The sequence below is a fragment of the Heterodontus francisci genome, chromosome 16 (assembly GCF_036365525.1).
Source record: "Heterodontus francisci isolate sHetFra1 chromosome 16, sHetFra1.hap1, whole genome shotgun sequence".
Classification (NCBI taxonomy): Eukaryota; Metazoa; Chordata; class Chondrichthyes; order Heterodontiformes; family Heterodontidae; genus Heterodontus; species Heterodontus francisci.
In genome coordinates, this window is record NC_090386.1 from 98,899,045 (window position 1) to 98,924,472 (window position 25,428).

At 44.1% G+C, this 25,428-nt stretch overlaps 1 protein-coding gene across 12 annotated transcripts in view; it reads left to right on the top strand.

Annotated features, from left to right (window-relative positions):
- The window catches only part of ralgapb (Ral GTPase activating protein non-catalytic subunit beta), a 180,968-nt gene that overhangs the window by 47,139 nt on the left and 108,401 nt on the right, over positions 1 to 25,428 (top strand). For 7 of the 12 annotated variants that reach the window (XR_010976594.1, XM_068048704.1, XM_068048703.1 and 4 more), the window contains 2 exons: positions 2,557 to 2,601; positions 7,445 to 7,596. Coding sequence is in view for 11 of the 12 variants with exons in the window: in XM_068048704.1 (XP_067904805.1) it covers positions 2,557 to 2,601; positions 7,445 to 7,596 (197 nt within the window). In the remaining variant the exon portion in view is untranslated. The remainder of the gene's footprint in view (positions 1 to 2,556; positions 2,602 to 7,444; positions 7,597 to 25,428) is intronic. The other 5 variants (XM_068048707.1, XM_068048708.1, XM_068048709.1 and 2 more) reach the window with 1 other exon arrangement.

Below are 25,428 nucleotides of genomic sequence, written 5' to 3' on the forward strand. Positions count from 1 at the left end.
AATGGATGGCTTAAATAAAAGGGAGAAATTAGAGAGAGTAAACTAGCAGGAAATATAAAAACAGACAGTAAAAGCTTCTACAAATATATAAAAAGGGAGTAGCTAAAGTAAGTGTTGGTCCTTTAGTGGCTGAGACTGGGGAATTAATAATGGGAACCAAGGAAATGGCAGTGACTTTGAACAAGTATTTTGTATCTGTCTTCACAGTAGAAGACAAAAAAGCATCCCAAGATTAGTAGAAAATCAAGAGGCACAATGGAGGGAGGAACTTAATTGCTATCTCTGGAGAAAAAGTGCTAGGAAAACTAGTGGGACTAAAGGCTGACAAGTCCCCTGGACCCTGATGGTTTGCATCCTCGGGTTTTAAAAGAAATGGCTGCAGAAAAAGTGGATGCAATAAAAAAAATAAATTCTGGAAAGGTCCTATCAGATTGGAAAACTGCAAGTGTCACACCTCTATTCAAGAAAGGGTGATGACCGTAAGCAGGAAACTATAGGCCCATCAGCCTAACATCTATCATTGGGAAAATGCTAGAATCCATTATTAAGGAAGTAGTAGGACAGTTTGCAAATCATAATGCAATCAGGCAGATTCAACATGGTTTTATGAAAAGGAAATCATTTTTGACAAATTTATTGCTTTGAGGATGTAACGAGGGGGTGAATAAAGGGGAATCAGTAGATGTAGTGTATTTGGATTTCCAAAAGACATTCAATAAGGTGCCATATAAAAGGTTACTACACAAGATAAGAGTTCATGATGTTGGGGGTAAGATATTAACATGGATAGAAGATTGGCTAAGTAACAGAAAACAGAGTCTTGAGATAAATGGGGCATTTTCAGGTTGGCAAACTGTAACTGGTGGAGTACCACAGGGATCAGTGCTGGGGCCTCAAATATTTGATCTACAAGGGCGTCAAGGGTTATGGGGGGCAGGCAGGAAAGTGGAGTTAAGGCCGCAATCAGGTCAACCATGATCTTATAAAATGGCAGAGTGGGCTTGAGGGGCTGAATGGCCTACTCGTTTCAATTTTATGATTCTGTGCAGGGTTACGGGGAGTGGCGTTAGGTGAAATGTTCATTAGGAGAGCTGGAGCAGACATGATGGGCCGGATGCCCTCCTGCACAGTAACAATTCTGTGATTCTGTGACTTCCTATGTTTTTCCGAGTCACTCCAAGACAGCCTAAACCTAGAAAGTCATGGTATAGACTGGGAATCCTGCAGTCCCCAACCTGTAGGATGGTTTCCTGGAACCTGATGATTCCACAGCATCAAGGGTTCTGTCTGATTTTAATCTGTGCACCCTGGCTCCTTACAATGAAGTAGCCAATTCCCTGTAATTGTCACTGGAGTGGTGTAGCAGGAATGGAGACTGTATTCTCAGGCCTCTGGGTCAGTGATGACATTGGTTGTTGAAGAATTCATTGTGAAACCATTGTTTCCTCCCCTGAAAAGGGGTAGACAGTATGCTCCAAGACTTAAAATCATGAATTCTAGACCACATTGTCTACCTAAGGGGTTGAAATGGGTCTAAAAAGCCAAACAGAAGCTCATGCAAATGCAGCAATCGTGAGGGCCGACAGCTATAGAAATGTCAGCTGAGAATAGGTAAGAGTATTGGAAGTGGCATCACAGCAATAGAAAGGCAAATTAGAGATAGCAAATAGACCATTTTAAGTAGAGTCAGAGTCGTACAGCATAGAAACAGGCCCTTCAGCCCACCGCGTCCATGCCGACCATAATGCCTATCTATACTAATCCCACCTGCCTGCGTTAATTCCATATCCATAAATGGCTCCTTTAAAGAATACATAGGTGAAGAATGTAATAATCCTTCCATAGATCTTACGTCTGTGTACTGTGGCCTACTCTAGAATATACTTCTTAATGGTGAATGTGTAAACTATCCTCTATACTGTCCTGTTACTCATAATCTTACACTATTTGTAATTTTGGGTAGCTTGTTGCATTATATTGTCTCTGCCAATTGAAAACTGACACATGTCCTATATCCATTCCATATTTTGTCTTGCACAGAGTAGGTGCAGTACCTGTGTGCATTACCACCAGACTCAATTCTAGTTTTACCCATTTACTCTTGAGCAGAAAGCCTGATGTTTGTAATCATGCCTGGTAATGGTGCATTTTTGATCCAATGCAGTAATGGGTTTGTAATCATGTCCGATAATGGTGTGTTTGTAATTACTCATGGTAATTGTGGATTTCCTTCAAGTGTGCATTTTCTTGGCTCCTGCCGTCTTACAACTACAGCAGAAGCTCAGAATTATTTGGCTGCCAGTTGCAGCTACAATTAGGTTTTGCATTCAGTTAGAGCAGTTTCATGTTTGTCAATATATATAAGGTGCTCGTCTGGCACTTCCTGAGCTGAATTAAATGGAACGTTTGGACTACTTGGTAAGTAGCTGGAAATAGGTGATGGTGTGTACTGTTACCAGTCAAGTTTTAAACTTTAGAAACCTTATTTTCAAGCTTCATCTACTGAAAACAGCTCGTGTATTCTTAAACAGTGCCATGCTTCTTTTTGTTTCACAGGCATTGCAAGGACCAATATCATTCGGGAAAGGTTACCCCCTTATGGTATAAAGTCTTGAGCATTTTGCACATTCCACCATTGATCAGTAACATTGGAGCTGGTACAAGGGTTACCAAGGCACTTGCTATTTCCTGACAATCTGATTTAAATTAACTGCAAAATTTTTAAAGCTGCAGTATTCTGTTTAATACGGCCATGCATGTGCAGGCAACACACTCACATTTTTACCCACTTATTTTCTTGTCTGACCTGTAATTGATGATTTTGTAACTTATTAAACAACTTCTAAATCTAGAGGCATTGCAGTACAAGAGCAGAGTGCTGCCTTGTATCCAAAATAGTACAAGTTGCAGTTATCTTAACTGTTTAAATGCTGCATATTTAGTTCACGTTTAAGTACTGTTATCAATGAAATACCAAACTGCTTTCTTTGCACACACTTCTTAGCATTTGCTTTGATGCGATTCCTTGCCATTTGGAGAATCCCATGCTCCTACTCCCTAGCATCCTAGTCAGCTTTTTTGACTAATATATTGACCAATATCACCAGAAGGAGAATAAAGCTCTAAAATGCGTCCAGGTTTCTATCTCTTTTTCTAGTCAGTGCTCTAATTTGCAAAGCTGTTTAGCTTGAGTTCACATAATCAGTTAAAATTAAGGATATTCAAAATCTTTGATTTTGGGGGATTCCAGACCACACTGAAACGAAAATTTGCTCATTGAAAATGATGGGTTCTATGTTCAATTCACATCTTTTCTTATTGCAAGCATGTGTATTACCTGACACATTGTGAGTCAAATTCTTTAATCTGGCCACAAACCCGTTATTTATACTTGTATGGTAGTGAAATGTAGATTATTGGATCATTTTGATTTTATTCTAATGTGAAACATTTTCTAATTTGGCTGCATATTCAAATATTGCCCCACCTACGCTGAAGATCTGTAAAGGTCACACTTCCAAGTTACAGGTCATAAAAATTTGTAAGGTGGGAGGAGGCTTGTGTGGAGCATAAACACCACCACAGACCAGTTGAGCTGTATGGCCTGTTTCGGTAGAGTGACGTTCTATGTAAAGTTAGGACTTGCACAGCAAATTGGACAGTTTTTTCTAGTAAGTAATCTCTTGTGGTCCTGTCTGGCTTGAGGGCCTTGTACTTCTTTTGTTCCAACTAGCGACTTGCTAATAGCAAGCATCAGTCTGCACAATCCATTCCATGCAAATTCTTATCTCCAACTTTCCAGCTGGTTTTCACTTTTTTTATCTAAGGTGGGCTGTGGAATAGGAGGATTTTTTAATAGCTTTGCAAGCCGATCTAGAAGAATACTGCATCTTTAAGTTGGTTCCACAAAAGTTGGCAATGCAGGCGAACACTGATTCTTCTCTGTTTCTGATTTTCAGTTTCTTCTTGTGTATAAATGAATATTAATTGCTGTGCACTGCTAGTGATGATTCTCATTTCACAGTTCAATGGTATTGCTGACTAAGAACTGGGTGGAAGCTGTTGCCACATGCACTGTAATTATTTGAATGCTATATCTGAAATCTTTGTCTCATTAAGAGGTGAAGTTGGTACTCGTGAAGTGACAATACCTTCAATATTATTAGGGCTTCCATGTCACATTACTTTTTGAAGTAAATTTTTTCTCCAGTTTTCTCCCCGCCCCTCCTCTCCTAAAGGCATTAACTCTGTAGGGTGTGAAGCACAGGTGATAGGTTTCCTCTGATATCTTAGACAACTTATGATTATTGGCAGGTTACCTAATGATTGGGGGCATCATTAGAAAGATGAGGAAATACTAAAACAAGCACGCAGTAGGAAACATGGAAAAACACTGGAACAAAACGAAATTGAATATTTATTTGAAAAGAAAATAATTGCAAGTCTATTGGGAAAGGACAAGGGAGCAGGTCTAATCAGATGGCTCTTGTAATGAGCCGGCACAAGTATTTTGTGGTGGTGGGGGGGTGGGGGGGGCGCTGGCAAATGGCAGTCTCCTGTGCTGTATCGTTCTCATCTTATGCTTCCTCATGGTGCTTGAGTATGCAGCTTTTAAAATGTGAAATTAAATTTGGCAGTATTTTGGAGCATCTGTGTGTGGTACCATGGCACTTGAGACACAGTTTAGTTTCCTTTACAGCGCAGTTACTAATTTCTGCTGTACTGCTGGGAGAAACATAGGAACAGGAGTAGACCATTCAGCCCCTCGAGTCTGTTCTACTATTCAGTTAGGTCATGGCTGATATTTATCTCAACTCCATTTGATCAGTATCCCTTGATATCTTTGTTTTACCTAACAAAATTCAATCATTTCATTTGACCCCCAGCAACCGCAGCTTTTTTTTTGGGTGGGGGAAAAGTGTTCCAGACTTCCACTACCTCCTTGTGTGGGAAAAAATGCTTCCTGATTTCACACCTAAATGGCTAGGCTCTAATTTTAATATTACCTCCTTTCGTTCTGGTTTCCCCCCCACCAGAGGAAATAGTTTGTTTGTACCTACCCTATCAAATCCCCTCATCATTCTAAAGATCTCGATTAGAGCACCCATCGACCATCTAATCTTAGGGCGTGCAAGTTATGTTTATGCAACCTATCTTGGTATTTTAATTCTTAAAGCCCTGGATTATTCTAGTGAATCTATTCTTTCAAGACCAATATATTTTCCCTGTGGTTCAGTGTCCAGAACTGAATTCAATATTCCAGATGGGGTTTGATCAAGACTTTTTGTATAGTTGAAGTGTTGCTTCCTCACTCTTTAAATCTAGCCTCTTTGACATAAAGGTCAACATTTCATTAACCTGTTTGAGTACTTTTTGCTATGGAGGGAGTAAATGAGTGCAGGCTAGATATCTTCCTGTGAATGGACGGGAAGTTGGATGCAAAGATGTCCATGAGAAGATGAATATGGGACGGGAAATAACAGAAAGAGGCCATTCAGCCCCTCGAGCCTGTTCTGCCATTCAGTTACATCATGGTTGATCTGTGCCTTCACTTCGTCTGCCTGCCTTGGCTCCATAGCTCTGAATACCCCTGTCTATCTAGCTTAATTTTGGAATTTTCAATTGATCCCCTCAGCCTCTACGAATTTTTTTTTTTTTGGGGGGTGGGGGGAGTTTTCCAGATTTCCACTATTTGTGTAAAGAAGTGCTTCCTGACATCACCCTTGAACAGTCTAGCTTTTAGCTTTAATTTTAAGATTATATCCGCTTGTTCTGGACACCCCTACACCAGAGGAAAGTGTTTCATAAACAGCTCAATTATATCCCTTAGTCGTCTATATACAATAGAGTACTAGCCTAGTCTATGCAACCTACCCTGATAATTTAGCCCTTTTAGCTCCAGTACCATTCTGGTGAATCTGCGCTGCACCTCCTCCAAAGCAAATATATCTTCCTGTATAGTGCGGTGTCCAGAACTAAATGGCGTACTTCGGATGGGGTCCCATCAGAGCTATGTGCAGTTGTAACATAACTTACACCACTTGTATTCCAGCCCTCTTGAGACAAAAGCCAACATTCCGTTAGGCTTTTTAATCTTTTGTACCTGATGAAGTATAGCTTATTGTAGCTCATCTGTCTGAAAAGCTACAGTCACCCCACCACATCATCCTTTACCACACACTTCTAAAACCAGCTCTCTAATCCCGGTGAGGGACTTGGGCCTATTTTTTCATTGATCTAAATTCTGTTGTCAGAGTGATGGCACATATATCACACCCTCCCGTGGTCCTCTCTCAGTTGCCATCCTTCAAGGTTGAAGAGTCTCAGTGTTTCCTTAACTATTCAGTCTTCTAACACTAGTAATCCACACCATGGAAAATACAACGGAGGATGGGCACTTTAGATCTCTTGGGATATATGGATGGATTAAGATGGGCCGAATGGCCTTCCTCCTGTAATTTTGTGATCATCTCTTTTCTGCCTCCAAGGCTTGAATGTTAGTCTTTTGTGTCTCCATGCGCCTCATAATGACCAGCTGAACACAACATTGGCAGGAGGGCGTAGGTCAGACACAGCCATATAGGGATTGGGAAGTATGTAAAAAGGATTCATACCTTCCAAGTATTACACAACTGATGAGACTGTCAGCCCTATGTTTACTAGGAAGTATTCTAGCCAATCTGCTCTAAACAGTTCTGTAACTTCATTGCCCCTGAACAGCAAGTTCCCAGTGGCAAAGCAGTGATTCAGCAATTCATGAGCTATGTGGCAAAGCAACCATACTGCCTAATTATTGCTTATGGAACTGCAGGTAAACTGCTTTTATGTAGCTGCAAAGTCATTTCCACTTCACAGTGATACGACAGCAACAGCATAACTCCTGAGTAACTCTCTGGAGAGGAGTGATGCCAGCACTGGCTGGGGCTCATTCTGTAACTCTCAGTCTGAGACCGGTTGCTGCAGTGTACATTAATCATTGTGCACAGACCAGTATTCTAGAAATATACGCAGGTGCCCTCTGCATCCTTGAATCTCAGTATAAAAGAGTTAACTTGAGAGATTAAATGTTTTTCCCCCCAGATACAATAGAACTAACTAAAAGTCCTATAATTTGCATAAACTGTCAGCAAATGATGAATTACTTCCCTGATCAAAGCTTCATGGTTCTGTATTTGCTTAATTGAGATTTATGGCTCTGTATAGCCCCCAAATACATTCCTTTGAAAGAAGCACTTATTAACAAAAAAACTGTCACGTGTTGCATGAGTGAAGCCAGCTATTTTAGTCAGCTGTTACTGTTGCTGTATTCTACAAGCTGTCCTGTACTAAATGTTTCTTCCTCAAATTGTTACTAAACTGGTGGGGCACATTTTCTTTTGAAGAGTTTAATGAACAGTTGGGAGTTAAAGGCAGGTGCTCTGTGCATCTCTGTTTTCTTTTACAGGTATTTCCCGGCCCCGTTCTGATAGTGCTCCTCCTACTCCAGTCAATAGGCTAAACATGCCGCAGGCGAGTAGTACCATGAACACAACACCCCCTCACAGTAGGAGAATGCGATCTGTCACCGTTACGAAAGCAACTGTTAAAACAAGCTCAGTAAGTTGATTTTTTAACTTTATTTTTCAGTTTGATATTCCTCTGGCTACTGCAGGACAGACAGGTGTAGTATAAGTGCCTGAAAGGGTTAATGTTTGAGACAGTGAGTGAGAGTAAACCACTCCCACTGTAGTGATGTTGATGTAATAGTCACATGGGGGTTAAACTGAGAAGAAGCAGCACAAGGTCTGCTGGCTAGACAGGCTTGTGGAGAGTGTAAATAGTTATATCTGTATATAATAAATGACTTATTCTTCAGCCCTAAAAAGAACCCGAGACTGTTTTAGACAACACCCAATCTACACTACAACAATACACGACATGGTGGTAGTGGTGGCATTGGTAAACAACCAAAGAATTTAAAGGAAAATACTTGCTGGTACAGTAGAACCTGAAGAAAATTGCTTACCTGCAGAAGAGGCTGCGAAGCGTTCTGGAGCTGCCCCGACACAGACAGTCGGAGAGTCAGTGCACAGAAATGCAGGCTGCACCACAGGTGCATCTCAGGCAGCGCATTCCACTCGCTGTGTGAAAAAGTTTTTCCTCATGTCACTTTCGCTTCTCTTACTTTCAATCTGTGCCCTCTTGTTCTCGATCCTTTCACGAGTGGGGACAGTTTCTCCCTATCTACTCTGTCCAGACCCATCATGATTTTGAATACCTCTATAAAATCTCCTCTCAGCCGCCTTTTCTCCAAGGTAAACTGCCCTAACTTCTGCAGTCTATCTTCATAATTGAAGTTCATCATCGCTGGAACCATTCTCGTGAATCTTTTCTGCACCAGAACTGGACGCAGTACTCCAGCTGAGGCCAAACTAGTGTCTTGTATAAATTCAACATAACCTCCGTGCTCTTGTACTGTATGGCCCGATTAATAAAGCCCAGGATACTGTTTGCTTTATTAACCGCTCTCTCAATTTGTCCTGCCACCTTCAATGACTTATGCTCATATACATCCAGGTCCTTTGACCGGCCTGTTGTTGCTGGGCTCATCTTTACACCTTTTTTTGAACAAGGGTGTAACGTTCGTAATTCTCCAGTTCTCTGACACCACCCCGAGTCTAAGGAAGACTGAAAAATTAGCACCTTCACTTCCTTCAATATCCTTGGAGTCATCTGGTCCTGGTGCCTTATCCACTTTAAATACAGACAGCCTATCTAATACATCCTCCTCATCAACGAAGCTTTGACAAATTTGAAGACCTGTTACAAGCATTAGACAAATAATTTAAGAAATAATATGATCCTGGAATAAGCAAAATTTAATAAGAGTCCAGAAGAGCGGCGAATCCGTGGCTGCTTTCATTAATGATATGTATACATTGGCTGAGGGATGCGAGTATGGAGAACTGAAGTCTGAGTTGATCAGGGACCGAATAGTAGTGGGAAAAGCTGATGAATTCTTGTCAAGATTTCTTGCAGTCCAAAGATGACCATGCACTCGAGAAAGCAATTCAGATGGTGTGGCAGGTGGAAGTCTAAAGACAAAACGGAGCTCGTCTGAGGAGAGACCTTGGGTCAGAAAAAATCTGATTACGGTTCAGTTCCTGAAGCCCAGGATGGAAAAGCTATCTCCGGATAAGAAGGTACACCGAGGTGAGAGGGTGTAAGACACTGGGAAACTGTGCCAGCGCGGTAGAGCCAGAAAGACCCACAGACGTGATCAGTGTCCTGATAAAGCAGAATGCTTTAATTGTGAAGAGATAGGCCACTTGGGAAAGATGTGCCAGAGCAAGACCTCTTCTCTCAAATTTACAAAATGAAAAGCCTTCACTTGTAGAGCAGTGAATGAGGTGGAACAACTTTCAATGGAAGATAAACCAGGACACTTCCTAGGGGAAATTAACAGCCCCAATCAAGGATTTTGAATGGCAGACATCTACGTCAATGGACATACTACTAATTTCAAATTGGACACGGGTGCAAGTGGCACAGTTCTGTCAGACCAAGGGTCATGGTTGATGAAATGTTGCATATAACCAGCGGGGACACGGTTGCATGGTCCAGAAGGGATCCAACTGAAGGTGAAAGGAAAGCTTAAAGCAACTTTCCAATATAAAGGAAGACAGATTATGGAAACACTGTACATTTTGAAAAACCAAGGATTTTCCCTGTTAAGCTGGAAAGCATGCTTAGAACATAAATCTACTCAAAGATGGATGAAGTCAAACAGTCGCTTTCAAGCAGACTATCCCAAACTGTTGTCGGGTCTAGGAAGGCTGAAGACAGAGTATAGAATTGCTGTCAAAGATTCCAGACCGGTATGTATCTTTAAACCCAGAAAGATACCACACCCGTTGATGAACCAAATGCAAAATTAGCTGGAAGAGATGACAGAATGGGAGTCATTTTCCTGTCACAAAACCAACATAATGGTGTTTGCCTATAGTTCCAGTTCCAAAACCAAATAGTACTCTCCGTATCTGTGTGGATTTAACACAGCTTAACAAAGCAGTGAAAAGGGAACTTCATTCTATGTCATTGGTAGACGACCGCCTGGCAAAGCTCTCCAAAAGCACAATTTTCACTAAATTTGACGCAAACATTGGCAGGTTCCATTGGGCGAGCCATCAAGATTCTTTGGCCTCTTTGTCTCGAGAGACAATGGGTAAGCGCCTGGAGGTGGTCAGTGGTTTGTGAAGCAGTGCCTGGAGTGGCGATAAAGGCCAATTCTAGTGTGACAGGCTCTTCCACAGGTGCTGCAGATAAAATTGGTTGTCGGGGCTGTTACACAGTTGGCGCTCCCCTTGCGCTTCTGTCTTTTTTCCTGCCAACTGCTAAGTCTCTTCGACTTGCCACACTTTAGCCCCGCCTTTATGGCTGCCCGCCAGCTCTGGCGATTGCTGGCAACTGACTCCCACGACTTGTGATCAGTGTCACAGGACTTCATATCGCGTTTACAGACGTCTTTAAAGCGGAGACATGGACGGCTGGTGGGTCAGATACCAGTGACGAGCTCGCTGTACAATGTGTCCTTGGGGATCCTGCCATCTTCCATGCGGCTCACATGGCCAAGCCATCTCAAGCGCCACTGGCTCAGTAGGGTGTATATGCTGGGGATGTTGGCCGCCTCGAGGACCTCTGTGTTTGAGATACAGTCCTGCCACCTGATGCCAAGGATTCTCCCGAGGCAGTGATGATGGAATGAATTGAGACGTCGCTCTTGGCTGACATACGTTGTCCAGGCCTCGCTGCCGTAGAGCAAGGTACTGAGGGCACAGGCTTGATATGCTCGGACTTTTGTGTTCCATGACAGTGTGCCATTTTCCCACACTCTCTTGGCCAGTCTGGACATAGCAGTGACAGCCTTTCCCATGCGCTTGCTGATTTCTGCATCGAGAGACAGGTTACTGGTGATAATTGAGCCTAGGTAGGTGAACTCTTGAACCACTTCCAGAGCGTGGTCGCTGATATTGATCGATGGAGCATTTCTGACGTCCTGTCCCATGATGTTCGTTTTCTTGAGGCTGATGGTTAGGCCAAATTTGGTGCAGGCAGCCGCAATCCTGTCGATGAGACTCTGCAAACACTCTTTACTTTGAGATGTTAATGCAGCATCATCAGCAAAGAAGAGTTCCCTGATGAGGACTTTCCGTACTTTGGTCTTCGCTCTTAGACGGGCAAGGTTGAACAACCTGCCATCTGATTTTGTGTGGAGGAAAATTCCTTCTTAAGACTTGAACGCATGTGAGAGCAGCAGGGAGAAGAAGATCCCAAACAGTGTAGGTGCGAGAACACAGCCCTGTTTCATGCCACTCAGGATAGGAAAGGGGTCTGATGAGGCGCCGCCATGCTGAGTTGTGCCTTTCATATTGTCATGGAATGAGGTGATGATACTTAATAGCTTTGGTGGACATCCGATCTTTTCTAGTAGTCTGAAGAGACCATGTCTGCTGCCGAGGTCAAAGGCTTTGGTGAGATCAATGAAAGCAACGTAGAGGGGCATCTGTTGTTCGCGGCATTTCTCCTGTAGCTGACGAAGGGAGAACAGCATGTCAATGGTTGATCTCTCCGCTTGAAAGCCACACTGTGCCTCAGGGTAGACATTCTCAGCCAGTTTCTGGAGCCTGTTTCAAGCGATTCGAGCAAAGACTTTCCCCACTATGCTGAGCAGGGAGATTATATTGGCATTGCGCATGTCCTGTGGTACTGCTCCCTCGTCCCAGCACAGGCAAAGCAGTTCGTAGAGTGCTGAGAGTATAGCAGGCTTGGCACTCTTGATTATTTCAGGGGTAATGCCATCCTTCCCGGGGCATTTCCGCTGGCTAGAGAATCAATGGCATCACTGAGTTCCGATTTTGTTGGCTATACATCCAGCTCATCCATAACTGGCAGAGACTGGGCTGCATTGAGGGCGGTCTCAGTGACAACATTTTCCCTGGAGTACAGTTCTCGGTAGTGCTCCACCCAGCGATCCATTTGCTTGCATTGGTCTGTGATTGTGTCCCCTGATTTAGATTTGAGGGGGGTGATCTTCTTGATGGTTGGCCCAAAAGCTCTCTTAATGCCATCATACATTCCTCTGATGTTTCCAGTTTCGGAGGCCAGCTGAATACAACTGCATAGGTGTTGCCAGTAGTCATTTGCGCAGCACCTGGCTGTTCTTTGTGCAGCGCTTCTGGCTGCTTTAAGTGCTACGGATGTTAACTCTCTGGGGGCTTTCTTGTTGTTCAACAGTGCAATGCGCTTAGCGGCTATGACAGGTTCCAGCTCTTCAAAGTGAGATTGAAACCAGTCTGCATTCTGCTTCACACGTTTGCCATAGGTGGTCATAGCTGAGTCACAGATGGAGTCTCTGATGTGGGGCCACTTGGTCTCTGCATCCCCTGTGGGAATGTTTTGAAGGGCTTTTTCAAGTGTATTTAGAAACTTATGTAACAGCTGCGGATAAGAAATTCTGCTAGTGTTGATGCGCGGGTGGCCCTTCTGCTTGGAGTGATGCAGCTTCTTTGGTTTGAGTCTAACCTTGCTGCACACCAGGGAGTGGTCGATGTTGCAGTCCGCACTGTGGAAGCTGCGTGCGATTTGAACGCTGTTCAAAGAGGCTCGCCTTGTGACGATGAGGTCCAACTGGTGCCAACGACGTGATCTTGGGTGCCTCCAAGAAACCTGGTGACAGGGTTTAGTATGAAAGAACGAGTTGGTGATGCAGAGGTTATGATAGGTACACAACTCAAGCAGTCACTGTCCATTCTCATTCATCCTTCCAATGCCATAGCGCCCAAGGCAGGAGTGCCATGAGTCATGGTGGGCCCCAACCCTGGCATTAAAGTCCCCCAGCAGGAACAGGTGTTCGGCATTGGGGATGCTATTAATGATATTATGGAGTTCCTCGTAGAACTTGTCTTTAGCTTCAGGTGGGGAACAGAGTCTTGGAGCAAAGATGCTGAGTAGGTGTACTGGACCAGAGGCGGTGAGCAGTCGGATGGACATTATGCGTTCCGAGCCATTTGAGGGTGGCTCGATCATGCTGAGCAAAGAGTTTCTGACGGCGAAGCCCACTCCATGCTGTCTTGGTTCTTCAGGATCCCTACCCTGCCAGAAGAAGGTGTAGTCTTGCTCTCTTAGAGATCCGCTCACAGGGAGGCGTGTCTCCTGAAGTGCTGCAATGTCCATATTAGATTAGATTAGAGATACAGCACTGAAACAGGCCCTTCGGCCCACCGAGTCTGTGCCGAACATCAACCACCCATTTATACTAATCCTACACTAATCCCATATTCCTACCACATCCCCACCTATCCCTATATTTCCCTACCACCTACATATACTAGTGACAATTTATAATGGCCAATTTACCTATCAACCTGCAAGTCTTTTGGCTTGTGGGAGGAAACCGGAGCACCCGGAGAAAAGCCACGCAGACACAGGGAGAACTTGCAAACTCCACACAGGCAGTACCTGGAATCGAACCCGGGTCCCTGGAGCTGTGAGGCTGCGGTGCTAACCACTGCGCCACTGTGCCGCCCTATTGAGTCTACTGAGCTCATTGTTAATGATGGCGGTCTTCCGAGAATCGTTGATTTGTGTAAGGTCTTCCGACAGGCCAGGACACACAGTTCTGACGTTCCAGTTTGCAAAACGAAGGGCTGGTACCTTCTTTCCTTTTTTTGTCGTGTTGTTTGGTGCGGTGTTGCAGTCCACTTTTCGGGCAATGACCCTGAGCTTCAAGCACCCATTGAAGCAGGTGGACTGTGGCTGGACAGAACTTTACTGACCGGGGGCTGCCCGGTTTGAGGCGGGCGGTCGCTGTCCAGTGAGATGCGATGACATCTCCCACTGACAAAGGCAACCCGTGGCGCCCAATCTCTACGCCAATTGAGCTGGACTTATAACCTGTAACAGCTGCCTTCCGTGTTGTTTTGGTCAGTGTGAGGCGACTGGAGTGACCTCTCCATGGTGCATGCCTGGGTGGATGTATAGAGGTTGTGAGTTGCTCAAGCGTCAAAACCCCCCTCTCGGCCTTCCTGGTGGGGTCCAAAGGAGTGTCGAGCACGATGTTTGGCACCGGTATGGCTGCAGAAACTGTCGGAAACATGCCAAAGGTGACACATGACCGCCTTCGGGGTTCCGCTCCGGATTTTCTGTTAGGGTTTACTCCCTTAGCCTTGGTCTCTTCCGAGACGCCCACAAGGCAGTGGGGTTGTTAGGGCCCCTGCTCAAGGATAGGTGAATGCTGGTGGGAGGAGGTGGGGGGAAGGAGGTGCAGGGGGAGCTGGGCTGGGAAGGGGGAAGATTACTCACAACATTTATCATAGCATTTGGAAGGTTTTGCTTCGATCATCTTCCATTTGGGATAACTTCCACACCGGAAATCTTCCAAAGGACCATGACCAAGGACACAAGAAACAGGAGCAGAAGTAGACCATATGGCCCATCGAGCCTGCTCCACCATTCAGTATGATCATGGCTGATCTTGGGCTTCAATTCCACCTTGTTGCCCACTCCCATATCCCTTGATTCCCTGCGAGACCAAAAATCTATCTGTCCCGTCTTAAATGTATTCAATGATGGACAATACTCTGCAACATTCTGCAAGGCCTCAAAGGGGTGATATGTCACGTGGATGACATTCTGGTGCATGGAGCTGCCATAGAAGAACATGACCAGAGAGTAAAAGCAGTCTTAAATCGTCTTCAGGAAAAAGGGCTCATGCTTAACGACAAGTGTGAATTCTCCAAGACATCCATCAGTTTCTTGGGACACATAGTAAGTGTCAACAACATAAAGGCAGACCCGCAGAAGACGAGAGCCATTAATGAGTTTCCAACTCCAATGTCCTTCCGACAGCTCCAAAGATTTCTTGGAATGGTGAATCAATTGGTCACATTTTTACCTCATCTCGCATAGGTAACCGAGCCATTAAGACAACTCTTGAGAAAAAAGATCAAGCGTGATGTTGGAGTTCACATCAAGAGCAGACATTCCGAAAGATTCAAGAAATGCTCATATCACCTGACATCTTGGCACACTATAACCCTACACTACCAACAACGATCACTGCAGACATCTATCCACAGGGTTAGAGGCAGTCCTTTTCCAAGAACAGCCTGATGGTTGTCAAAGACCAATCTACTATGCATCAAGAGCTTTGTTCAAGAGAGAGACCAGATGTGCGGTAATTGAAAAAGAGGCACTCGTAGTCATGTGGGCTTGCGAGAAGTTCTCTGATTGCATTAAGGGATTGAAAGTTGTCATTGAGACAGACCACAAACTTCATTTCCTTGTTGGATGATAAGGAGATAGCAAAAATGTCTCCAAGCATTCAGAGCTTCCAGTTCCAATTGATGCGATATATGTACGAGACCATATATTTTAGGGAAAGATGCAAACTTCCACTGATGTGCTATCAAAAGCAATGGTAGACCATCCAACACAACAGGACTTGAACTTTGTGGACGAGATAGTCGTATTCACAATATACTGCACAACAGTGGCCTGCAAGTATACAGAAACTGTAAGAAATTTGTCACACCCGAAAGTTGGATGAAGAATGTACTCGAACATAAATAGCACACACAGGGTTGGTCTCCGGAATGTCCTAGTGGTAAGATCCTGAAGACTTTCTATAAATTCAGCAAACGCTTCACAATCATCAATGATTTGCTGGTGTATAATGACATACTAGTCATTCTGAGTTCACTTAGATCAGATGTCTTAAACATATAATGAAGCCTAGAGTACAGGCTCAGTCATCAGTGTGATGGCCAGGAAAATCCAAAGACATAGAAAACAAGGTCCTGAACTGCCAAGTATGTGCCATACATAGACCTCTGAATACAACAAAATTTCCAACTAGACCCTGTGCATAAATAAATACAAAGGAAAATTCTACATAAGGGTGATCGATTTTATTTTTCATGATGGATTGAAGTGAAAATGTTGTACTCAACAAGAGAATCTGTAATCCGAAATTTGCAGGAGACTTTTGCGGTGCATGGTATCCCTGACAAAGTTGTGTCAGACAATGCACAACAGTTCACTAATGAATACTTTACACAATTTGCAAGAAAATGGGGATTTGAACATCTCCTAAATTCACCGCGATATCCTCAGTCAAATGGCGAGGCCGAAAGAGGAGTAAGGACCATAAAGGCATTGTTGAAGAACGAAGATCTTCCAACTGCATTGGTTAACTATCGATCTACTCCATTGTCGTGTGAATAATCACCTTCTGAGCTGTTGATGGGAAGGAAGATAAAAACCCAACTTCCCATTTTGCCTAGAAAACTACTCGGGCTAGACGTCAAAGGCTACCTAAAGGTACAAGATAGAGAGAAGTGCTACAGGAACTAACAAGCGCACAATTACAACAAATGGTTTCATACCAGAAACTTGGCTCAGCTAAAGGAAGGCGAGAAGGTATGGATAAAAGATCTAGAACGGGAAGGTGTTGTCATCCAAAAAGATGAAAATTATCAGATCGTATCTAGTACGCACGGCAGAGAGTACTAAACAACAAAAGAGGAGAAACATTATCCCTATTCCACAAAGGCAGCAATCACTCTTTTATCTGGATGAACCAGATGATTATCAAGAAACCCATAGTCAGCAGGATACTACAAACTTTGGTCACAGCCATCCAAGTCATCCAAAAAGACTTTCAAGCAAGACTATCAATCTTCAGAACACGATCAGGGAGAGTCATGCAGCTTCCTGATGGACAGAATTTGTGAGGGATGGAGACTTGGGAGGGGGAGATATCATGTGGCGTGAATCGAATTGGCTGAAGTCTGGCATCTGTGATGCTGGGGACTTGAGGCAGAGATGGATCATCAACTCTGTACTTCTGGCTGAAGATTGTTGCAAATGCTTCAGCCTTATCTTTTGCACTGATGTGCTGGGCTCCCCCATCATTGAAGATGGGGATATTTGTGGAGCCACCTCCAATTAGTTGTTTAATTGTCCACCACCATTCACGGCTGGATGTGGCAGGACTGCAGAGCTTAGGTCTGATCCGTTGGTTATGGGATCACTTAGCTCTGTCTATGGCATGCTGCTTGTGCAGTTTAGCACACAAGTAGTCCTGTGTTGTAGTTTCACCAGGTTGACACCTCATTTTGAGGTGTGCCTGGTGCTGCTCCTGGCATGGCCTCCTGCACTCTTCAGTTGAACCAGGGTTGGTCTCCTGGCTTGATGGTAACAGTAGAGTGGGGAATATGCCGTGTCATGAGGTTACAGATTGTGGTGGAGTACAATTCTGCTGCTGTTGATGACCCACAGCGCCTCATGGATGCTGAGTTTTGCATTGCTAGATCTTCTTCGGACGAAGGGTCACTGACCTGAAACGTTAACTCTACTTCTCTCTCCACAGATGCTGCCAGACCTGCTGAGTATTTCCAGCATTTCTTGTTTCTATTTCAGATTTCCAGCATCTGCAGTATTTTGCTTTTATTTCACTGTCCAAAATCTATCCTATTTAGCACAGTGGTAGTGCGACACAACACAATGGAGGGTATCCTCAATGTGAAGGCGGGACTTTGTCTCCACATGGTGGTCATTCCTACCAATACTGTCGTGGACAGATGCATCTGCGATAGGCAGATTGGTGAGGACATGGTCAAGTATGTTTTTCCCTCTTGTTCGTTCCCTCACCACCTGCCGCATACCCAGTCTAGCAGCTATGTCCTTTAGGACTCGGCCAGTTCGGTCAGTCGTGGTGCGACCGAGCCATTCTTCGTAATGGGCATTGAAGTCCCCCACCCAGAGTACATTCTGCGCCATTGCCACCCTCAGTGCTTCCTCCAAGTGCTGTTCAACATGGAGGAGTGCTGATTCATCAGCTCAGGGAGGGCTGTAGATTGTAATCAGGAGGTTTTATGTTTGACCTGATGCCATGAGACTTCATGAGGTCTGGAGTTGATGTTGTGGGCTCCCAGGGCAACTCCCCCCTGACTGTATACCACTGTGCCGCCACCTCTGCTGGGTCTGTCCTGCCGGTGGGACAGGACATACTCTGGGATAGTGATGACAGTGTCTGGGACATTGTCTGTAAGGTATGATTCTATGAGTGTGACTATGTCAGGCTGTTGCTTGACTAGTCTGTGGGACAGCTCTCCCAACTTTGGCACAAGCCCCCAGATGTTAGTAAGGTGGACTTTGCAGGGTTGACAGGGCTGGATTTGCTGTTGTCGTTTCCAGTGCCTAGGTTGATGCTGGGTGGTCCGTCCGGTTTCATTCTGTTTTATTGACTTCGTAGCAGTTTGATACAACTGAGTGGCTTGCTAGGGCATTTAAGAGTCAACCACATTGCTGTGGGTCTGGAGACACATGTAGGCCAGACCAGGTAAGGACAGCTGATTTCCTTCCCTGAAGGACATTAGTGTGTTATAGTTAGAGAGAAAGACTCAGTAATGGACATTTTTTACTTGGGAAGAGAAGTTTAACTGCAAATCTATTCAAGGTTTTCAAAATTGAGATGTCTTAGAGCCTTTGCACAGAGGGCTGTTGAGGCAGAGGCATATAAGAGAGAATTGGATGAATATTTGATGACTAATACAAGGAGGATTTGTGGAAGAGCAGGTAAATGGCGTTAGAGTACATAGATCTAGTTAAGATTGATGTGATGGGTCAACTGGCAGTCTCCTGTGTAATTTCTATGACTGAACAACAGGTTAATTAAAATAAAAGCAAAATACTGCAGATGCTGGAAATCTGAAATAAAAACAAATGCTGGAAATACTCAGCAGGTCTGGCAGCGTCTGTGGAGAGAGAAGCAGAGTTAACGTTTCAGGTCAGTGATCCTTCTTCAGAACTGACAAATATTAGAAATGTAAATGATTTTAAGCAAGTAAAGCGGGGGGTGGGGGGCAAGAGATAACAAAAGAGAAGGTGTTAATAGGACAAGGTCACATAGAATAACTGACCAGAAGGTCATGGAACAAAGGCAAACGTAATGTTAATGGTGTGCTGAAAGACAAAGTGTTAGTACAGAGAGGGTGTGAATACACTAAAGCACAAAGCACTCCAAGCACAAACATTAAAAAAACATTTAAAACAGTGGGTAGGCACAGTAGAAACAAACTAAACACACTAAAAGAAAACCTAAAATAAAATAATCAAAGAAAAAAGAAAAATTAATTAACCATAAAAAGGGGGGGGCCCCGTCATGCTCTGAACTTAATGAATTCAGTGTTCAGTCCGACAGGCTGTAGTGTGCCTAATCGGTAACTGAGACGCTGTTCTCCGAGCTTGCTTGATGTTCACTGGAATACTGCAGCAATCCCAGGACAGAGATGTGAGCAAGAGAGCGGGCGGGGGAGGGTGGTGTTGAAATGGCCAGCAACCGGAAGCTCGGGGTCATGCTTACGGACTGAGCGGAAGTGTTCCGCAAAGCGATCGCCCAATCTGCGTTTGACCTCCCCAATGTAGAGGAAACCACATTACGAGAAGCAAATACAGTATACTAAATTGAAAGAAGTACAAGTAAATCGCTGCTTCACCTGAAAGGAGTGTTTGGGGCCTTGGATAGTGAGGAGAGAGGAGGTAAACGGGCAGGTATTACACCTCCTGCAATTGCAGGGGAAGGTGCCGTGGGAAGGGGATGAGGTGGTGGGGGTAATGGAGGAGTGGACAAGTGTGTCGGGGAGGGAACGATCCCTTCGGAATGCTGACGGGAGGGGAAGAGGCCTTTGGTAGTGGCCTCACGCTGGATGTGGCGGAGGATGATCCTTTGGATCTGGAGGCTGGTGCGGTGGAAAGTAAAGACAAGGGGAACTGAACCCTGTCGCGGTTCTGGGAGGGAGGGGAAGGGGTGAGGGTAGAGGTGCAGGAAATGGGTTGGACACGGTTGAGGGCCCTGTCAACCAGGGGAATCCTCGGTTGAGGAAAAAGGAAGACATATCAGAAGCACTGTCGTGGAAGGTTGCACCATCAGAGCAGATGCGTCGGAGACGGAGAAACTGGAGAAATTAAAATGATCTATTGATTTCTCTATAACCCTCGGTTCATAATCCGATTCATTTTAAGGGTTATAGTTGACCTGAGAACTAACCTTTGTTAGTTTGTACCACAAATTCACAAATGAGTGTGTTTTCAGAAGCGAAGAGAAGTAAATGCATCTATACAGTTCACTGGTTAGGCTGCAGATAGAATATTGTGTCCTTTTTCATTCTTGAGGAAGGCTGTCAAAGCCATTGTGAGAGTGCAGAAGAGATTCACTTCAGTGGTATCAGTTGTGAGGGGTTTATATTACCAGGAGAGGCCGGAGAAACTGGGTCTCTTGAAATTAAGTAAGAAAAGAAAGTTAAAATACAATCTAATAACAGTATTCAAAATTGAAACGTTTTGGTAAGCTAATCTAGGAAAGACTGCACTGGTTGATGTTAGGAATCAAACAACATGAATTTAAGATCGTCAAAAGGATGAATTGAGAAATGTAAGGAAATTGTTTTCTACAAAGATTTGAAGGGTCATTGTTTCTGGTGGAACAATCAGTGATGAAAATTAATATTATAAAGCTTTTAAAAGCCAAGTGAATAACTATTTGAAAAAAGAAAATTTTAAAAGGGTTGGGGAAAAGCCAGAAGAATGGAACAAAGTGAATATTTCTTTGAGAGCTGGCGAAGGCATGATTGGATGGACTGCCTCCTTCTATGCTGTAAAATCCTCTAATACTATATATTAAATCTGTTTTTCCATGGGCTAAGTTAGAAATAGATTTTTTTATAACAATAGGTGCAATATACAACTTAAAAGCTGTTAAGGTGCAGCTGCATTTAACTTGATCAGTGCCTCCCATCACGAGATCTAATTGTGGCTGGAGTCTCAACGGACAAAAAGGAAGGTGATTATGGCTGTTTGATGTCAGGCATAGCCTCAGGACATCACTGCATGGGGCTCCTCAGGGAAGGATCCTGAGCCAGTTATCAGCTGCTTCATTACTAACATTTCCTCCATCAAAAGATCAGGAGTAAGGCTGTTGAATGGGATTGAGGGGCTGACTGCCCTACTCCAGTTCCTATGTTTAGCTTCATTCATAACTCTGCTAATGAAGCCACGCATGCTGGCCCTGAGTTAAGTGCCAGGTAATGACCACCATGAAAGCCCAGTCATCTCCCTTGGTCTTCAATGGCACCACCATCAATGTCTTGGAGTCACCATTGACAGAAGCTAAATTGGGACAACTATATCAATACTGTAGATACAAGAGCAGGGCAGAGGCTGGGTACTCTTAGTGGCTTACCGCCTGACCCCTCAGAAGCCTTTTGCCATCTACAAGGCTTAAGTTAGGAGTGTGCTGCCTCGATCCATAAAGCTGAAAAAGTACTCTAGCTCAATGTCATCCAAGATATGGCAGCTTGTTTTATTTCTGCTCCGGCTAATATATAAAATACCCAACCACTCTACCTCCACTGCTTGTGGCTGCAGAATGTGCAATCTATAGGATGCACTACAGCAACTCGCCAAGGTTACTTTGACAGCACCTTGTAATATCTACCACCAAGAAGGACATTGGCAGCAATATCATGGGAGTACCATCACCTCCAAGCCCTTCTCCTTTTTAGTGGTAAATAATTGAACAAAATAATTAAGTAGTTAATTAAAACACATTAAGGATGGCAGGACAGATGATGTGTCTTGGCTGCAGCATGTGGGAGCTCCTGGATGTCCGTGCGATCCAGGGAATACACAACTGCAGGAAGTCTTTGCGGCTCGAGGAGCTTCGGCTCAGTCATTGAGCTGGAATCCAAGCTGCAGACACTGCGACACATCACGGAGGGGGAACGTTACCTGGATGCTTTGTACCAAATGGCGGTCACGCCCCTTAGGATAGAGTCTTCTGATTTGGTCAGTGGTCAGGGACAGGAGAATGTGGCTGCAGCTGAGGCAGGTAATGGGACCCAGAGGGCAGGAGTGCAGGAGCCTCAGCCTTTGCGATTGTCCAATAGGTTTGAGGTTCTCCCACCCCACCAGCCTCCACATACAAAGGATTATCTTCCACCACATCCAGTGTTATGTCACTAGCAAACGCATCTTCCCCTCCCTTCCCCTGTCAGCATTCCGAAAGGATCGTTCCCTCTGCACCACACTCAACCACTCCTCCATTACCCCCACCACCTTGTCCCCTTCCTACGGCACCTTCCCCTGCAATCGCAGGAGGTGTAATACCTGCCTATTTACCTCCTCTCTCCTCACTATCCAAGGCCCCAAACACTCCTTTCAGGTGAAGCAGCAATTTGCTTGTACTTCTTTCAATGTAGTATACTGTATTCGCTGCTCACAATGTGGTCTCCTCTACACTGGGGAGACCAAACGCAGATTGGGTGACCGCTTTGTGGAACACCTCCGCTCAGTCCGTAGGTTTGACCCCGAGGTTCCGGTTGCTTGCCATTTCAACACCCCCGCCCTGCTCTCCTCATATCTCTGTCCTGGGATTGCTGCAGTGTTCCAGCAAACATCAACGCAAGCTCGAGGAACAGCATCTCATTTACCGATGAGGCACGCTACAGCCTGCCAGACTGAACATTAAATTCAGTAATTTCAGAGCATGATGGGGCCCCCCGTTTTTATGTTCTTTTTTTTTTATTTGGTTATTTTATTTTGGGTTTTTTACTGTGTTTAGTTTGTTTCTACTGTGCCTACCCGCTATTTCTGTTTTTTTTTTAAATAATGTTTGTGCTTGGAGTGCTTTGTGCTTTGCAGTCTATTCACACCCTCTCTGTACTAACACTTTGTCTTTCAGCACACCATTAGCACACTGTTTGCCGTTGCCCCCTGACCTTCTGGTCAGTTATTCTCTGTGACCTTGTCCTATCTACACCTTCTCCTTTGTTATCTCTTGCCCCACCCCCAGCTTTACTTGCTTAAAATCTTTTACATTTCTAATATTTGTCAGTTCTGAAGAAGGGTCACTGACCTGAAACGTTAACTCTGCTTCTCTCTCCACAGATGCTGCCAGACCTGCTGAGTATTTCCAGCATTTCTTGTTCTTATTTGAGGTTCTTTCAGCTTACTTGGATGAGAGTGGGGGCTGCCGGGTGGAAGAGTTAACTGACCATGGCACTGTGGCACAAAAAGCCATTCAAATGGAGGGAGCAAAAAGGAATGTAGTGATAGTAGGGAGCAGTATAGTGAGGGGGATTGGCACTGTTCCCTGCAGCAAAGAGCAACAGTCCAGACGGTGTGTTGCCTGCCTGGTGCCAGGGTTCGAGACATCTGCTCAGAGCTGGAGAGGAACTTGCAGTGGGAGGGGGAGGAGCCAGTCGTCATGGTCCATGTAGGTACTGCTGATAGAGGCAAGACAAGGAACGAGGTCCTGCATAGTCAATATGAGGAGCTAGGCACCAAATTAAGAAGCAGAACCTCAAAGGTAATAATCTCTGGAATATTACCTGAGCCGCATGCTAATTGGAGTAGGGCAAATAAGATTAGAGAAATGAATGCGTGGCTCAAAGACTGGTGTGGTAGAAGTCGGTTCTGGGTTGTGGGGCACTGGCACCAATACTGGGGAAAGTTGGGGCTCTACCATTGGGACGATCTACACCTGAACCATGCTGGGGCTGATGTTCTAGTGAACCACATAACTAACGAAGTAGAGAGAGTTTTAAACTAAATAGTGGGGGCCAGGGTTAAAATTTAGGAAGATGTGAAATAATCAAGAAGTAGAGACAAAGCTAGAGAGAAAGGTATTAATATGGGAAATGATGAACAGACCATGACCAGAAGGGGATAGAGAGTACAAATCTAAGAGTAAACTAGCAGTCAAGGCTGGACATTACAAAAATAATAAAAGGACAAAACTAAAAGCTCCATCTCCACATAGAATTCGAAACAAAATAGATGAACTTAGTGCAAATAAGAATAAATAAGTACAATCTGATAGCCATTACAGAGACATGGCTGAAGGATGACAGATTGGGAGCTGAATATTGAAAAGTACATGACATTTTGGAAGGACAGGAAGCTAGGAAAAGGTGGAAGGGTGGCTCTGTTAATTAATGATGGTATTACTACATTATAGAGGGATGACCCAAGTTCAGGAAACCAGGATGTAGAAGTGGTTTGGGTAGAGATGAGAAATGATAAAGGCAAGAAGTCACTCGTGAGGTGGTATACAGGCCCCCCCCAACAGTAACCACACAGTAGGACAGAGTATAAAGGAACAAATAATGGCAGCTTGTCAGAAAGGTACGGCGATAATCATGGGGGATTTTAACCTACATATAGACTGGAAAAATCAGATGAGCAAAGGTAGCCTAGATGAGTTCATAAAATGTTTTCGGAATGGTTTATTAGAACAGCATGTTCTGGAGCTAACCAGAGAACAGGCTAAACTAGACCTGGTATTGTGCAACAAGACCACATTAATTAGTGACCTCATAATGAAAAAGCCCCTAGGTAGCAGCGATCATATGGTTGAATTTTACATTCAGTTTGAGGGATAGAAGAATGGGTCCAAGACTAATATTTTAAACTTAAATAAGGGCAATTATGAGAACATGAAAGCAGAGCTAGCTAAAGTGAACTGGTAAATTAGGTTAAGGGACAGGTCAATAGAGATGCAGTGGCAGACATTTAAGGGGATATTTCAGAATACACAGAATTGATGCATTTCAACGAGCAAGAAAAACTCCAAGGGTGGGACCCACTATCCGTGGTCAACTACAAAGTTAAAGATAGGATTAAACTTAAAGAAAAAGCACATCATTGCACAAAGATGGGTGGCAGGTCAGAAGATGGGACAGGATATAAAAAACAGCAAAGAATTACTAAAAGATTGGTAAAGAAGGAAAAATTAGAGTATGAGAGAAAGCTAGCTAGAAATATAAAAGCAGATAGTCAGAGATTCCATCGATATTTTAAAAAAAGGTTAACAAAGTGAGCAATGGTCCTATAGAAAGTGAGCCTGGGGAATTGAGAAGAGAAAATAAGGAGATGGCAGATGAATTGAACGGGGGATATTGCATCTGTCCTCATATAGAGGATGCAAGTAACATCCCAGAAATAGCTGTAAATCAGGAAATGGAAGGGAGGGAGGAACTGAAGAAAATTACAATCACCAGAGAAGTGGCACTGAGCAAATTTTTTGGAGCTGTGGGCTGACAAGTCCCCAGATCCTGATGGACGTTATACTAGGGTCCTAAAAGAAGTGGCTACTGAGATAGTTCGTGCTTTGGTTTTAATTTTCCAAAATTCCCTAGATTAAGAGAAGGTTCCATAAGATTGGAAAATAGCCAATGTAGCTCCTTTATTCAAAGATGGAGGAGACGGAAAGCAGGAAACTACAGGTCAGTTGGCTTAACATCTGTCATGGGGAAAATGTTAAAATCTATTACTAAAGACATTATAGCAGGGCCCTTAGAAAAATTGAAGGTAATCAGGCAGAATCAA